The sequence below is a fragment of the Phymastichus coffea genome, unplaced genomic scaffold (genome assembly GCF_024137745.1).
Source record: "Phymastichus coffea isolate CEN01 unplaced genomic scaffold, Cenicafe_Pcof_1.1 PCOF00063, whole genome shotgun sequence".
Classification (NCBI taxonomy): domain Eukaryota; kingdom Metazoa; phylum Arthropoda; class Insecta; order Hymenoptera; family Eulophidae; genus Phymastichus; species Phymastichus coffea.
This window is the reverse complement of record NW_026706874.1, coordinates 1,226,824-1,243,268: the sequence shown is the minus strand read 5'-3', so window position 1 is coordinate 1,243,268 and position 16,445 is coordinate 1,226,824. Positions and strand designations below refer to the sequence as shown.

General features: G+C 52.1%; 3 protein-coding genes across 13 annotated transcripts; 1 reads left to right on the top strand and 2 right to left on the bottom strand.

Annotated features, from left to right (window-relative positions):
• Positions 1-1,309: 1,309 nt before the first annotated feature.
• Positions 1,310-9,520, top strand: LOC131667287 (uncharacterized). Of its 2 annotated transcripts, XM_058940642.1 has the most exons (7): positions 1,310-1,597; positions 1,669-1,734; positions 6,327-6,404; positions 6,504-6,685; positions 6,763-6,955; positions 7,023-7,129; positions 7,292-9,520. In XM_058940642.1, exons 2-7 carry the CDS (start codon positions 1,695-1,697, stop codon positions 7,412-7,414), a joined length of 723 nt encoding a protein of 240 aa, XP_058796625.1. In that variant the 5' UTR covers positions 1,310-1,597; positions 1,669-1,694; the 3' UTR covers positions 7,415-9,520. The 2 variants fall into 2 exon arrangements, with proteins under 2 accessions (XP_058796625.1, XP_058796624.1); XM_058940641.1 differs by lacking the exons at positions 1,310-1,597; positions 1,669-1,734 and adding an exon at positions 6,179-6,230.
• On the bottom strand, positions 1,989-5,593 carry LOC131667286 (trichohyalin-like). The gene is made up of 5 exons (XM_058940640.1): positions 5,372-5,593; positions 3,829-3,965; positions 2,707-3,766; positions 2,515-2,647; positions 1,989-2,327 (listed from the first exon to the last, which is right to left on the bottom strand). The coding sequence occupies exons 2-5, from the start codon at positions 3,947-3,949 to the stop codon at positions 2,115-2,117; spliced, it is 1,527 nt and encodes a 508-aa protein (XP_058796623.1). The 5' UTR covers positions 3,950-3,965; positions 5,372-5,593; the 3' UTR covers positions 1,989-2,114.
• LOC131667288 (uncharacterized) lies at positions 9,427-16,416 on the bottom strand. 10 transcript variants are annotated; one of them, XM_058940648.1, is made up of 7 exons: positions 16,280-16,416; positions 15,511-15,852; positions 15,093-15,437; positions 14,949-15,028; positions 10,371-10,417; positions 10,129-10,311; positions 9,427-9,467 (listed from the first exon to the last, which is right to left on the bottom strand). In XM_058940648.1, exons 2-5 carry the CDS (start codon positions 15,697-15,699, stop codon positions 10,372-10,374), a joined length of 660 nt encoding a protein of 219 aa, XP_058796631.1. In that variant the 5' UTR covers positions 15,700-15,852; positions 16,280-16,416; the 3' UTR covers positions 9,427-9,467; positions 10,129-10,311; position 10,371. The 10 variants fall into 10 exon arrangements, with proteins under 10 accessions (XP_058796631.1, XP_058796632.1, XP_058796633.1 ...); XM_058940649.1 differs by having other exon boundaries at positions 9,432-9,467; positions 10,182-10,311; XM_058940650.1 differs by lacking the exon at positions 9,427-9,467 and adding an exon at positions 9,743-10,080 and having other exon boundaries at positions 10,182-10,311.
• Between the last annotated feature and the right edge of the window lie 29 nt (positions 16,417-16,445).

Here is a 16,445-nt window from a genome sequence, read left to right as displayed (position 1 = left end):
CCGCGCCGCGGAACCTTTCTCTCAAAGCGAGAAATCTCAACTTTCGAGAACTCTATCCGACCAGGCATTTTTATTTGTCGTCGAGGCTGCAGCCCAATGGTGCGCTTTTATTGGGAAAAAATCATTGCTTCTCGAGCGAAGCAAGTTCTTCTCGAGGAATTATGGAAGAAATGTGAAAGACGAGGGAAACTCGAAGGAGCATTGTCCAAAGTGCTCAACATCGTAAATACGTTGCGGCTAATCGAGTTGCATAAAAAGAGCGCACGCATCGGAGAAAACTATCGAGTCGAAAGTTTAACAGATTAAAGCCGTTCCTGAAAATTACTCTCCCCCCTTTCTGCCGCGGATCAGATAAGGAGCGAGCGCGGCGCTCGCTCTCCTCGCTAGATACGCCCGATTTTTCGAAATAACTCACTTATCTCGCATTCCACGTCACTTCATCCATAATTTCCAAGAGCTCGGCTGCTCCCTCGGCGGCTCAATTTAATCAGCACGCGCGCCCGCCTCCCGCGCGCGTCGAATTAAATTTTTTCGCCCGGCGCGTCGACAGCGAGCGAACACCGAAGACGGGAAAAAAGAAGAGTAACGGCGGAGTGGCGGAGGGGGGGGGGGGGGGGGGGGGGGAGAAAGTCAAATCCGATTTGTCGGCGAGTTGGCGCGCGCTCCTTTGACTTTCAAATTACTCACCGCCGGTCCGCGCGACACGACAGCTGCGTGTGTGCAAGCTCCCGGCGATGATGGCAGGCGCGCAAGCTCCGACGTCAGTCTCCCGTGGATTACGAATTATGAATAATTGAGGAGGAGGGGGGAGGTTGCGCGCGGCTGTCGAAGGTCACCGCGCAGATTTTCAATTTACCTCGATGGAAAACGAGCGATCGCCGGTCCCCCTCGTTATCGCCCGATAATACGTCGGCGCGTCGGCAACGCGGATATCCATTGCTACCGACGGTCGTCGTTATCAGCGGTCGGCCGTCGGATTGTCGCGCGGGCGGCAAGTTCGAACGCTGTCTCTCGCGCTCTCGCTCACGGCGACGGAAATCGGAGCGCTCTTGCCCGCGATGCGTCGTCGGGGCGACGAGCCGGAGTCCGAGAACGGTAGAGCCACTTGTTAGCGACCAGGAAGGACGAGGCCGAGGGGCGAGAGAGAGAGAGAGAGAGAGAGAGAGAGAGAGAGAGAGAGAGAGAGAGAGAGAGATATCGAGAGCGCGTAGGCGCGGCTAGGTCGCGCGGAGTGCGTAGCGGTGAGATCGGGGAGGTCCTGTACGGCGCAGGACACTTTCCGCGGGGGTGTCAGTCGCTCGCGAGCTTCCAGACGAGCTGGTCGCCTCCAACGCCACTCCGGATGGCGAGCGCCGCCACCTGATAGCCAACTGTTCTTCCTCCTTCCTCTCTCTCTCTCTCTCTCTCTCTCTCTCTCTCTCTTTCTCTCTCCTTCCCTCTCTCTTTCTCTCTCTCTCTCTCTCTCTCTCCCTCGCTCTCTTATTTTGTCTTCTCTCCTCGCTCCTTCCTTTTCTCCGTGAGCTTTTTGCCTCTCCGTCTCTCCTTGCTCACTTTCCGCGAGGTCCTCTCTCGAGCGGCGATGAGATAGCAGCGCGAGGTGAGTACCCGAGCCCGTCCACTTCTGTCGAGCTGACGATGTAAGCGAGGCGCTTGATCTCTGGGCCGCAGGGGGCAGCTGTCGTCGTTGGAGCAACATGGGCAAGGCCGACAAACGGCAGCGCGGCGACGCTGGCGGTAAGTGCAGCCACCCTCGCGCCTGTTGCGCGCTGCTCCCTTGGCCCGCGTCCCATCGCGAGCGACGCCTCGCGATGAGCATTGACGTCAGACGCGACGTGGACGCGGCCGCGCACGCCAAATCGACGTGCCAGCTCGCCGCGATTCGCGGAATATCGACCGCGGCGACCCAAGTGCACGCTCCCTCGGCCATTGTCGCGCGTACAAACATTTCCCACAGGTGCCACCACTCGTGCGAGACGAGGGCGCGCGCAGGGCAAACACTCGTGCTGCGTACATGTGTGACTACTCTTTATTAAGCAATGTACGAACAGTGTTAGGCTATAGACGCCGGCGAAGGGGGAAGACGAGCGGGGATGCGTGCTGCTGGTGGCGGTGGCCTAGCGGCCGGGCTCCATCTGGTAGAAGCGGCGAATCTCGTCGTGAGACGCTTGCACCTTGGCCGAGCCGCAGGCGGCCTCGTCCCGCCGCAGCGCCAGGCACTCGGTCGCCTCGAAGCAGCGCCCCAGCTTGCCCGCGTCCCTGCCGGCGTGCGCGTGGCAGCAGGTGACGATCGCCCACGCGCAGTGCGACGGCGCCGCCGTCGATCGGCCCTGCGGCAGAACACGCAGCGCACGCTCACCTCGCTGCAGCCCCGCCGGGGGGCGAGCGCGAGGCGAGGAGCGAGCAGGCGACCGCGGGCGTTCCTGGCCCGTTGAATGGTCGCCGCGAGCGCGCGGGCGCCGACGGGCCGCGCCGAGTCGCGCCGTGGATGGCAGGCGCGCGCCGCCAGGGACTCACCGTCCAGTCGACGCTGGCCTCGGGCCGTCGCCGGAAGCTGAGGGCCGGCTCGGTCTCATTGCGTATGATGATGCGCGCGGTGATGGGCCGCCCGCCGGCCCAGCGCCCCGCCGACTGCATCGACTCCTGCTGCCTGCGGGCGGAAGGGCGCGCGTTAGTCCTCGGCGCCCGGGTGCGAGCGACACCGTCTACCTGTCGCCGCTGTCAACAGGTGTTGGTCTGCGACGCGCCACCTCGGCGCGTCTCCACTGCTCCGGCTGCTGCTCCGGGCGCTGCTCCGGTCGCTGCTCCGGTCGCTGCCCCGGTCGCTGCCCCGGTCGCTGCCCCGGTCGCTGCTCGGGGCGCTGCTCCGGACGCAGATCTAAGCGTTGCTCCGGTCGCTGTTCAACGCGCAGCTCCGGGCGCTGCGCCGGACGCTGATCTAAGTGCTGCTCCGGTCGCTGTTCCATGCGCTGCTCCAGGCGCTGCTCCGGGCGCTGCTTTGGACGCTGATCTAAGCGTTGCTCCGGTCGCTGTTCCGGGCGCTGATCCAAGCGTTGCTCCGGTCGCTGTTCCGGGCGCTGCTCCGGGTGCTGCGCCGGACGCGCGTCCGGCGCCCGCAGCTCAATGGGCGTGATGCGTCGGATGTATTCCTGTACGCGCGGGTCCGAGTCGGACGACGCGGTCCGAGCCCCCTGGGCGCGCTCGTACGCCTCCTTCTCGCGCTGCCACTTCCGGAGACGTTCTTCGTACGACAGCTGCTCCGCGGGTCTGGGCCGTGGGCGGCGCTGCTCCTCCGGGCGCCGCAGCTCGGCGGTCACGGTCCTCTGCTGCTGCTGCTCCTGCTGCTGCCATTGCTCCGCGCGTCTCAGCTCGGCGGCCGCGGTCCTCTGCTGCTGCTGCTCCTGCTGCTGCCATTGCTTCGCGCGTCGCAGCTCGGCGGCCGCGATCCTCTGCTGCTGCTCCCACAAGCGCGGCTGCTGCATCCGCGCGCGCCCCGCGTCGCCGGGCTCCCGGGTCCAGTGCTGCTGTTCGTCGTCGTCGTCGTCGTCGTCGCCGGCCTGGTCGCTCGGCAGCAGGCCCTCGTCCTCGGCGTAACCCCAGGCGGCGCGGCCGCGCCGAGCGAACGACGCCGCCGGCACGTCGCCCCTGCCGGCGGCCTGCTCGCGGCGGCGCTCGGCCTGCACCTCGATGTCACCGCGACGCGGCGGCTGCCGCGTGTCGATGCCCCAGCTGGCCAGCAGCTCGCGCAGCTCGGTCGCGTTGCCCGGCCCTGCAGCGGCCCGGGCAGTCAGTCCCGCCGACGAAGCTAAGCCGGCGTGCGCGCCTACTCACCCGAGCGACCGTCGCTTCGCTGCTCTCGCCGCTGGGAGTATTGATCGGCGGGCGGATAGGCGGCCGCCGCGGCTGCAGCCGCCGCCAGACCCAGCAGCAACCTCGTCGCGATCAGCCTCATCTCCGCCAGATGCTCTCTGCAACGTCGACTCGCCGGATCATTTCCTCCGTCCGCGCGGCCGTCGTCTCCGCGGGTGGTTCCGCCTTCGCGCGCGAATCGGATCGTCCGCGCCGACGACTCGCGCCTGTCCGGCTTGATCCACGGTAGGAGCGCGCGCGGCTGGGCCAACCAGTAGCCCGCGGGCAAACACGGCGCTCGCGACGCCAGACGAGATGTTTGAGCTTTTTATCTCCGGCCGTCGCTGCGCTCTTTTTTCGGTCGCGCGGGCGACACCACTATCTGGTCCGGAATTTCGGGAAGAGGTAAACACTCGAGGGCTCCCGTAGGTATTCCCGCGTGCTTATCGCCTGCTCGAGCTAAAAAAGCAAATACGCGTAGCAATAATAGTACAATTACGCGCCGACGAAAATTGCTCGGGCAGTTAATCAAATTCAAAGCCTTAGCGCGCGGCGTACACGAGAGCCAACTGCACCGTATTACATCATCATCGAAGCGTTCCAGATGCCCCGCTCCCCCCTCCGCCCCGCTCCCCCTCCGCCCCGTGCCGCCCGCGCGCTCGCCCTTCGGCGCAGCGGAGCACCGTACTCGCGCGCATACTTGTTGATAGCGCGCGGCGCGGAAAGGAATCCCCGAGGGAAAAAGAGAGTCGAGTGTCCTCGCGCTCCAGCGTCAGCAGCAGCGCGCGCGGCCGTAAGTCGACTCGCTTATCCTCGCGACGTGGCCTGCTCTCGGCTGAATGCGACTCGTCAGCGCGATTGCTTTTCAGGCGCGATTGCCACTCGCGCGCGAGATTCTAGGCCGCCGACGCCGAAATACATCGCGGCGAGCCGAGCGCGCGTCGAACGCCGCCCGACCGCCGAGGCGATTTATTAATGCGAGACGCGCGGATCGCCCGTTTTATTTTACGCTTATTTGTCATCTCGGCTTTTTCGCGCGCGCGAGCGAGCGACTGGCCGTCGCGCTCGGATCGATACGCGACAACAACGGCCGGCTGCGAGCTTTCGCGCCGCTCTCTGCTCTCAAAGAGTGCCGGATTTTTTTTTTTTTTTTTTATTTCGTTTTTTTTCATTTTGTCGCTCGGATTTGCATGTGTAAATAAACGCGACTCGGTCGTCCCCGCTGCCCTCGAGCGGGAGCGGCGCGCGAGGCAAACGAATCGGGCGTTTTGCCGCGCGTTCCCGTTCGGGCGCGCTCGCTCGCCGCTAATCCGCGATACCCATGCGAAGGAGCGCGGCGCAGCAGGAATCCGTTAGCGCACAATGCGCCCACTCTCTCTCCGACGCGCGCTCGGCCAGATGAGTTTCGCGTGGCACACCGAGATAAGGACGCGCGCGCTCCTATATTTAGAACCAAGCGTAATTGACAGGTTGCGCAATTGGGCCGATCGGCGCCCAAGGCGAGTCGGCCGGTGCGGTAACTTACGCTCTGCGCGTGCGTGCGTGCGTGCGTGCGTGCGTGCGTGCGTGCGGCGTCGGCGAGAAGTCTCGGGCACTGCGGCGCACACGGGATAGAGTGGGTCAGCGCTGGTGGTGGTCCGTGCGGCCGCTTCACTTCCGCATCGCCGTCGGTCGTGGGCCTCGAGTCAGCGGAGAGCACTACCTGCCGCGAGCATCCTCGCGGCGCGTGTGACGGCGCGGGGCCTCCAAGACGAGAAGAAGCTCGCGAGCGGCCGAGGCCCCCCCACCAGCGGCGCGCGCGCGCGCGCGTTCCCACCCCCCCGACCGCGCCGCGCTCTCGCGGGCGCGCACGCACGCACGGACGGACCCGCGCGCCCCGGACGCAGCTGGCTTATCTGCTCGCCTCCGGAGAGCCAGTCGTCAAAACAATGGATCGCGTGACGATCGCTCGGCCGGCGCACGCAGCACTGATCCTGCCCGCCGAGAGATAGGGAGAGAGAGAGAGAGCGAGAGTGAGACAGAGGCGGTTGACCCGCCGCGGAATGTCAACTGGAGATTGGAAAGCGCAGCGAGACAATGGGCCGTCGCGCACCTCGTTCGCCGCCGAGGCGAGGGCGCGTCTCGCTGCCGCGTCGCGGGCGCGATCGGCGACCGGCCGCGGATCGCGATCGATCGAAAGCCAAGCGAGCGAGCCGCTCGGGCGAGCGGCGCTGTGAGAGCGCCGGACGGCGCGCGCGCGCGCGCGCTCGCTTTTTCCACACACACGCGCGCGCGAAGGGGTAGGCGCACAAAGCGTCGCGCGGGGTCGATACGTTTGATGATCCGGCCATGCGTGCAGTCGCCGGCCATGCGGGGCTCGATGAGGAACTCGGTCATCGTCAGAAGTGCGCTATACGTCCGGCGGCAACACGTTGGCCCGGCGCCAGCGACACTGCCCCCTCGCACCTCCGACGCTCACTCCCTTCTGCTTTGTGTTTCAGCCAGCACCAACCTCGTGGGCAAGTTCACGCAGAGCGTGCGGCGTATCGTGCAGGACGTGAAGGACGAGGGCACCGCCAGTGAGTACACGCGAGCCGATCGGGAACGACGCGGTGGGAGGGGGGGGGGGATAGCACGCAGCCATCGGCGCTCACCGCTCGGACCTCTCCTGCCCGCAGGCGGCCAGACCAAGGAGGAGGTGATCGAGACGAACGAGCGGCTGCGCGCGGTGCGCATCCGCCTGGACGGCAGCTACGAGACGGCCAAGCGCGCGCTCGTGGAGCTCATGCAGAAGTACAGCGCCAGCAAGCAGGTGCGCAACGTGTTCGAGCGCTACGGCCTGCTGAAGCTCATGATCAAGGTAAGCGAGCCTCCCTCCCCGCGGCCCGACGGGTCGACGAGTGGTGGCAAACGCAACGACGGCCTGTCCGCGCGCAGGACGTGATCAAGCTGGAGACGCAGTACTGGACGCTGGTGGAGATTCCGCGCCAGGAGAAGCAGGAGACGGTGCCGGCCTTCGTGCTGCGCGCCTGCGCCATCATGGAGAAGAGCCACAAGGAGGGCGTCAAGACGGCGGCCAAGCTGCAGGAGGAGGCCGACGGCAGGCGCGAGCGCGTCGACAGGCTCGAGAGTGAGTGAGCGAGTGCCCACCGGCCGGCCGGCCGACCGACCGACCCACTCTCTTGTCCGTGTTGCAGACATGACCACGGCCCAGATCGAGGCGGAGAACACGCAGATGACCAACGACCTGTACAGGCTGCTCAAGAAGTACACCGGCCTGAGGAACCTCATCCGCGACCTCAAGGTTTGCCTCCGCCTGCTCCTCCTCCTCCGCGCGCGCGCGCGTCGTCGCACGGGTCGTTATTCGGGCCGCCGAGTGGCGACGTCCGCGTACGCCTCCGTCCACAGCTCGACAAGCCGAAGGCGCCCCTGCCGTGCCTCCTCTCTTTATTTCTTCTGACCGCAGGAGGAGTACAACAGCTCCAAGATCTACCCGATAGTGCCGCGCTACACGATGCTCAAGGACATGATCAAGGACATCATGCACAACCCGGACTACATGGAGGTCTGCCACGAGGTGGACGCATAGCCGACGGAGCCGCTCCACCGCTCGCCCCGCGTGCGCTAGCGAGATGGAGGCCGACGCGCCGAGCCCAAAGACGTTTGTTATCGGGGACCACGACAAGACTTCTTCTCCTCTCTTCTCTCCTTCCCTCCCTCTCTCCGTCTAGCTATCTCTCGTCCGTGCGATCAAAGTGCCGAAGCGCTCGAATCTTTCTTCCAAATTTCGTCTCTGTTTCTCCTCGGCGGCGCAAGCAATGACAATATGAAATCTCGAGCGTCCGTAATTCTTCTTCCACTTGTGGATCGCGTGACATCACGCTGAACAATAGCTCCGATGCGCGCGCCTTCCAATGTTTTCTTTAATTGGGAAGGTCGACGGTGTAACGATATCGTCGCCGAGCACATTCCGCACGCCAGTTTCTTTCTGTGCCGCGCTCGCGCAAGGACAATCGGCGCGGTGTCGCGAGCAGCCACCCCGAGCATATTTATAAGTACTACGAGTCTAAGGCAACTGTCGCAATAAGTAGGCTACGCGATTAGGGGGTAGAAGATTCCGACGGGGCGCGAGCTCGGAATAGCCGCTTTCACGTCGAAACACAAACGGAGGAGAAGCGCCGCGGGCGGCCTCGTCGGCCTCGACCAGCGCGCGCAAGTTCCTAAAGTACAGCCGCCAGGACGCCCGGGCTGCACAGCCTCGGTCCGAGCCGGCGAGTAACGAGCAATAACGACGAGGATAGGCCGGGAGGAGGCGCCAAAGGGCCAAACGGAGCCTTCTCGACACGACTGCGTTTCCGCTGCTGTTTATAAATACGTCGTATCCAGAGTGACGCGCTGATTTTGGCGCGCCTCGATCGAGCGTCGCGCGGATCGGCGATCGAGTCGGCGAACGATAACGGAGCCACGGCGTCGCGCCTATTGTCGGCGAGTCGCGCGAGCCACGCGTCGATAAGGGTACGCGGCTGTCGCGCGCAGTCGTCCAGTGCCGGAGCCGGCAGCATTGACAGCGCCGCGCGGAACACAATGGGCCGCGTCGGTGGGGGGCGAGCCGCGCTCTTCGATCGCCGCCGATCCAGGACCGCGCCAAGCTTCTAGCGTTCGTAGCTTCGCCGGCTCCTTTCTATATATTTTCGTTGGGCCATTGCCGAAACCGGCCGCTCTACGATGAGCGGCGCTGAGCTTGCAGAGAACAACAAACTTCCTCCGCGATATACGAAAGATTAAAACAAAATAATTAAAAAAAGTTATCAATGTTGCATTTAATGACTTAGCTAAGGTTTGACCAATCTATTTGTCTAATAAATCTAAACTGACATAATCAAATTTCCCGTGACTACATAGATTATATATATATAAATAACTATACGTGTCTTGTTGCTCTCCATCTTTTTGAAATATTTATACGGTAAATGAGGCAGCAGCCTTTACTCGGCATGATTCATATTTAAATATATTCATATTTTATGAGAGGAATTATCGGTATACACGATAAATATATAGGTGTCGCGTTCAAACGGCAGCGTTTTTTTCAAATTCTATTCTTCGCTCCGTGTAACGCGTCCGGACAGCTTTCCAACTCTTCTACTATGGAGGCTCGACAGCAAACAAAATGTCATATCATACGTATTAATCGATTAGAATACAATTCATTCCGTTAACTTAGGATTAGACGGAGGGAAAAAGTACGAGATTGAGTTTTTAGCGGGTATTCCTATGATTTGTTATGGAAATCCGAACGACCAAGGACTAGTATTCCGCCGAGAAAAGTCGCCGCGGGTTGTCCCTCTAAATTTTACAAGTTCGCTTCGTTCCTCCGAAACTCACGCAGATGATCATTTGTCTTCACAGCATGTTGGTTTTATCGTGAGTCACAGCGAGATTTCCACTTTGAAATCTGCGGAAAAGTCTATCGTTGCAGGATCCTAGTTCGGAAAGTATCCATGTACAATGCAATCTTGGATGACAACTCGCGCTGGAAGTTGGTCCGTATTTCCAAAATGGGGTTGCCGCTGCATTTTGGATTTGATTTTGCCGGCGATCCGCTTGCACGCAGTACGCTACAAACCTGATTCAATGAATTTCTGTAAATTACAAATAGTTTGTAAAGAGACATTATTTGACTGTTGAAATAAAAGCAGCAATAATAAATTTGATATCGCTGTGCCATTCATTTCCATTATCAGCGTTCCGCGCTGTTTCTCCAAATTTTCGATTCGATTGGCTACATTCAATGGAGCTTGACAATTTTTCGATAACTTTTCGATAAATGTCACCTTGGCTAACAACATTGATCGAAACTGAAGTACCAGACGGAATGCGGATCAGTGGTGGGTGTGCAGACGCGCCTTCGCAGCGGTGGCAACAAGGTATGGACGAAGCCGCGGGTGCGATCCGCATGGAAATACGGACACCAGTCCATAAGGATGCTGCTCCACATCCTTTTATCTCGTTCGTCGATCTCCACCTCGAGTGTCGCCACCGTCGCGTTTACTGACAGGCACTGGAGAGAAACTTTCTCCCGCCCCCCCGCGTCGAGCTAAAGAGACAAGGATGCCGAAGGTAGCTCGAGGGCTTTTCACGCAGTGCCGAGAATCTGCGCGAACAAGACTTGCGTGCCACGCCGACGGATGGCTAACATTACTCTGCTTTGTCTTTCGCCGGTCATGGATTTTATTTCACCTCGCTAATTCTACACTGCACCAGCAATAAACGCATATTAAAAAAAAACAAGATAACAACTACCTCGCCTATATTTTTTCAGACTTGCTCCCTTCCGCTTTGTTGAACAGGCTTACTTGGAAGTAAAGCTGTGAGTTTTGCTAGCATAGGGTCGTGAGGTGAAGCCCAAAATCTGGCAGATAGGAAGATCTCAACGTGACGTCGACTTCTCCAAAGACCGTAAATCCTGGGCTGCCACCGATGCCACTAACGAGCGCATTTCATATGAAGGGAGTTTTGGACACGGAATTCTACGAAGCTCTCACCTTAACCGTCACGCCATTCTCTCCTTGGACGATAATGAGGCCTATATCTAGAATTATCGGAAAAGAATTTTGTTCAATGCGAAGTTAAAAAGTTTTATGTCACACGAATTTCGTCGAGTGTTTAGAAGGTTTACAAACTCATGGAAGCAAAGACATAGTAAAGGTTTCGGCGTATTATACATTTTTCAATTACAATGACAGATTTTACAGAAATAGCTCGAAGGTAGAAATTAATTATTGGATCTAACCCCAAGTGTTTTATATTTCAACTTATATCTATATCATGAATTTTAATGAATTATATTATACTCTGCTTCAATGTTTTTATTTTTTCATTATTAATATGAAAAGATTGGCTCAGTAAATGTTTTATTCCTGATTTAATATTGATAGGAATATTTTTGTTTTTATATATCTCTCGAAGACTAAATCCAACGTATTAATCTAACATCAAGACTTTATTTATATCATCCATTTGTTTCAAGTCCTAACTATTCATTTTATTCATGTTTACTTTTTTTGAACACGGATTACATATTACAGAATAAAATATAAAAATTTAGAACTATTTGAAAAATTAATAAAACTAATAAAGTTACTAATATGAAGAAACGAACATTATCTTCGTGAGACGGTACAATTTGTTGTTGATAAAAACATTGAAGTCAAAGTTATTACTCTGAAATTATTCAATATTAGGGCCTGTTCGTTCGATATCTTGCACATTCACAGCATAAATACACTGTACACTTTGATACTACTCTTAAAAGTCCTCAAAGTGAAGAAAAGGCATATATATGAGTCGTTTGAAAAGTCCGTGCAAACTCAGAGAGATGGCATTACTAGTGCATATCGAGGTTAATTTTGGTTACCAGCACCTCTTCGAACAATACATATCAAGTTTCAGCCAGATCGGTCTTTTATGTTTGGTATTCGTTTGAATTGAGGAAGTCGAGTGATTTTCAAAAAATGGACGAAAAAGAATTTTGTGTGTTGATTAAATATTACTTTATGAAAAACAAAACGCCTCAGGAGATTAAAGAGAAACTCGATAAACATTGTGGTGATTTTGCACCTTCGTTTATAAGTGGTTTCAAAATTTTCGGAGTGGTCACATGAGCATAAGAGTCGCTGAGCGTTCTGGACGCTATTGAGATTATCCCTGTTGAGGTTGCTACTCCAGAAATCATTAATAAAATCCGATATGGTAATGGATTATGGACGAGTGAAAGTGCATGAAATTGCTAGTGTTCTGGGTATCTCGAATGAACAGGTACATAATATTTTGTACCAACATTTGGATATGAAAAAGGTATCTGCTAGATGGGTGCCGCGATTGCATATAATTGACCAAAAATGAATACGTGTAAAGTGTTGCAAGGACGGTTTGCAGCTGTTCAAGCGGAATCCGCAGAAATTTTAAGCGTCGCTCCATCACTGTGAATGAAATATGGATATATTATTACACTCCTGAGACCAAAGAACAATCTAAACAACGGGTTAATAAAGGGGAATCTGTACCAAAAAAGGCGAAGACTGCTCCTTCGGCTGGAAAGGTTGTGGTAATTTTCTTTTAGGATTCGAAAGGAATAATCTTCATCGACTATCTGGAAAACAAGTAAATATTATTCATCATTACTAGATCATTTGAAAACCGAGTATGCAAGAAAAACGTTCATGACTGGTCAACGAAAAAGCCATTTTTGCCCATTATGATAACGCACTAGCTCATGCTTCAGCAGTTGTAGCCACAAATAATTAAGGGAAATAGGGTTCAAACTTGTTTCACATCCCCCCCCCCCCTATTCTCTAGATTTGGTTCCCTCGGACTATTATTTGTACCGTAATATGAAGAAATGTCTGACGTGAAAAAGATTTTATTCAAACGAGGAGGTGATTGCAGAAACGAATAAGTATTTTGAAAAATAAAAAAGGATTATCCTAAAAAACTTAAGTAGTTTTCATTTTTGCACGGACTTTGTAAACAATCCTCGTAAAAAAGTGAATTTAGGTAAAATAAAGATTATTGATGAAGTAACCACTTCATCAGTAAATTTGTATTCCAAAGTATTGACCTCCGGTTCGGTCGTATACTTTATTTTGATCGTCCCCCCCGATAAACGGTGTTCAATGAAAACCTATCGCTTTAGTATGGAAAAAGAATTATTTTCAATTTTAAATTGTAAAAATAGGCATACTTTAACTGAAGTTTATCTGAGTCTGCCCATCAGCACGATGAGAAAACTGAAAATCGAGCCAATAAGTCTTTTTCTCTCTTCTCTACTTCGTTTCATCATCTCTTTTAGTTTTCGCCAAGCGTTTTCTCTTTTCGCTTCCCTCGCTACAAAAATGTCTTTCTAGATCATACGCGCGCCATCCAACGGTCAATGAAGAACTACAAGCCCTTCTACACTACATTGACCTGACCTTCTATAAGCATCTATATTCGTTGCTAGCACTGACTCGTACGTTCGCTTCGCCCCCCTCCACATTTCTCCTCTATTCGGCTCACTTGGCTTTTCTCTTCTCGCCCTCTGTATTCGTATTCGAATCCATTCTTTCGTGTTTATCCCAACGCGGTATGTTCCATTACCAAAAACAAATATTCCTGTGCTATAAACGCGTAAAAAACATTTGAAATCGAAAGATGAAAATCGCAAGAGCGAAACGTTTTACTATTCGCAAAGGGCGCTCGTTCCGACATTCATTGATCCATTATTTTTGCCATTAATAGGAAAAAGACTCATACATATTATTTATGTAACAATACGAAAAAAATGTACACTTTAAAAATTACAATTTAAAGAATAAAGCGATGCTGTAAGAACAATTTTACACATATTTTGTTTGATTTTCACAAACATACCAAATTGGAGGAAAATATTATTGGATATTATTTGGATGCATAGTTTTGGCTATATATATATATAGTTAGGAAACTTTTTTTATTGATTTGGCAATGGCGATATTTTTTCATTTTACGTGAATATGATTTGTTTAATGACTATAAGTGGTTTGAGCATAGACATGGGGCGTTAGAGGTCGATTTTATTGATTTTCATCAAAAAAACATACTATTATTGGTCATATAAAGTCTAGGAAATTTTTGATCGACCAAGAAATAAAAAAGATCCTTCATTTCGTGTTATGAAAGTTATATATAAGATTTATTTAATGGTTGTGAATGGTCATCAAAATACCGTTCTATTATCGGCCACGCAAAGCCTTGAAATTATTCTATCGATTAGGAAATAAAAAAGGTCCTTCATTTTGCGATATACAAGATGCGAATATCATTTACTGAATGATTACAGGCGATTAAGTTATAAATATGGGGCGTTATAGGTTGATTTTATTCATTTTCTACAAAATACCGTTGTAGTTTTAGTTTCTGTCACTAACCTACATCGCGAGGTGATTTTAAGGGGCCCTTCCACCTACCACTCCGTGTATGGAAAAGTGTTTCCCAAGAAGCATCGAACTCGTGCGGTTTCCAAAGATAGCCATTTTTATGCTTCTACGATTCAAGTGTGACGAAGCCTATTATTCCTCTGCGTCATCGCTAACTATATACGTCGTAAAATGGGTGATATTATTCTGTTTGTATTGCAAAAAGCTGCGATTCGGCGCCAAAGTCGCGCAGTCTCTGACTTGTTTGAAGCTGCTGATATATCATAGCCCATTTGGCATTGGTTGCCGCTCAGGAGCAACCATCTTCAATCGACTTATGTCGCAGTATAATTGAATCGTTCCCACTATTGAAGCCTCACTTCAATAAGTGCGTCGAGCAACTAAAAGGGATGAAGTGCTGTAAAGTACACAACTGACTTTGTTCGAGTGGACGGCTGAGAGAGAAGAGAAAGTCGTGACTCGCGTCTGTAATGCAGAATTTTCGTTGGCATTTGACCGCACAGTAACGGACAATTCACCTCATTCCGACTCGTACTACTTGAATTCGCGCGAGCAAGACTTTCGCGTGATTAGACGGAGATTAGATGGAGACTGATGTTTGTCCTCTAGCATAGTAAACAATTTTCTGTAAAGTAATTAGCTACCACGACAGCGTTGTCAATACAATTCAATTTTTGTTCACTCAACGTAAAATTGTTAAAAAAAATTTACGAAATTTCAGTTTGATCGCACTATTAGCCGTATTATTTTGTGCTATTATTCTGTGATCAACCATTTAAATTAGCGAATGAAAAGGAAATATATAAATGTCTCTAGATTGTAGAAAATTAATTTTATTCTTTCATGGAAATTATTAAAATAATATAAACAAACCGTTAAGAAATGCATTGATAGTAGAAAGTTCTGACGTTTGAAAAGTATATAAAAAAATGAATAACAGCAGCATACCTTTTGATAAAATATTACATAAAAGATACTAGGCAAAACTTCATTCCTATGCAAATTGCTAGACAACGCAAGACGGAAACAGAACAAAGAAGTACTCATCTCTATTGATCGTCGGAGATTTCACGTTTGATCGCTGAATGATTAAATGTACACTTGAACACAGAGGGACTTGTGACGACTTGGTAGTGAATTAAATTCAACGGTGATCCATACTCATACCTGCGCGTCAAGCTGATTAATTCTACCTTCAGAGCCACGTCACAGCCGTCGAGCAATAGGCCGTTAAAATGCTCCATCGCCTTGAAAAAGCATCAAATTATCAATGCACATTTAGTTGCTTGCAAAAACAAATGCGTTGTATACCTGCTTAGCGTCAGCTTCATGGTTGAATATGAGTACAGCCTTATGCAGCGATTCGTCCGAAGCCTCGCCATGAATTACGTAAGTGCATTGAAACGAACTGTAATGGCCGAAGAGACGAAATAGATCTGGCTGAGTAATATCACGAGGTAAATTGGCGACGAGCAGTTTTACAGTGTCCATGCACGACGTTAAAGATTTTACAACGTCACTGGCTGCGCCGTCGACGTCAACTTTTTCGGCTTTCACGAGGCGTCTGCGCTTCGGTCCGCCACCAAGGCGCTCGAGTTTCTCGATCGGATCGAGTTGTCCGGTTCTCGTCTGCACGCCAATTGGCAGCGCGTCGACCTGAAAGTTAATCACTTCTCGAAAATTGCTCGATCGGATAGGAAAAAATTGCTTCTCTTTTGATGGAACCCACATTGAACGACGTTTCTTTTTGCACCAACAGCGGCTCTGCTTTGACGATCGCAACAGGTTGGGCTTGCACTTCATCGCTGACACGTTTGACGACCTTGCAATCACTGAGATACTTTTTCCCGATGCTTTTTTCAAAACTGCATGTTTTGCACGGGTGCATTCGTTTTGCTATCTTCATTCTCAGAGCCATATTCGTCTCTATGAATGCTATTCCGATTTGGCGATTGAACGCACGACTACGTTCGATTCTCGTGCGAAGGGCCTAGTTCTTCCAGCAGGTAGCTTCGCAGAGTTTTTGTAATAATCGCCGACTGAAAACGATTCTGCTCTATTCTGTTCTATTCTAAAAACGTCCATAGACGTCGGGAATCATCAGCCGTCAGCAGGATATAATGAAGCACCCAAAACAACAAGAACAATTATGATTCTTATCGTCAAGAAAATACTCGTTATTTCGTTTGATTTAAGCATTTCGAGCTTGAATTTCATTAGACAACAATTAACATACAATACTGCAGCGACAATAAGGCATGCAACGTCGCATGCGTCACCGGGAGATATAGAATTGTTCGATCCGTTAAGAGAGTAATTGTTTTCATAGTTCATTACTCAAGCATTAATGCGTTGATTGGGCTTTCAAGGAAAATGTAACAACTGCAAATTAGCTCGTTAACCGCAGGTTAAGGACGAGATTCTTTTTTTCCACCGAAGCGTGGCTAATCACCTGTTTACAAAACAATCTAAACAAATCACGTATATGATTTTCTTACCAAAACTTGCCTACTTTGCAAGCGAGATTTAATAATACGCAGTACACTGGTCCATAATGAAAAAGAGTGAAAAACACTGTAATTTGGTACTTTCGATCGTTAATTTATCACTGTGGCTGTCGCCACATAGAAGTCTAACTGTGAGCGCGAGTGTGTACTTGAGTTT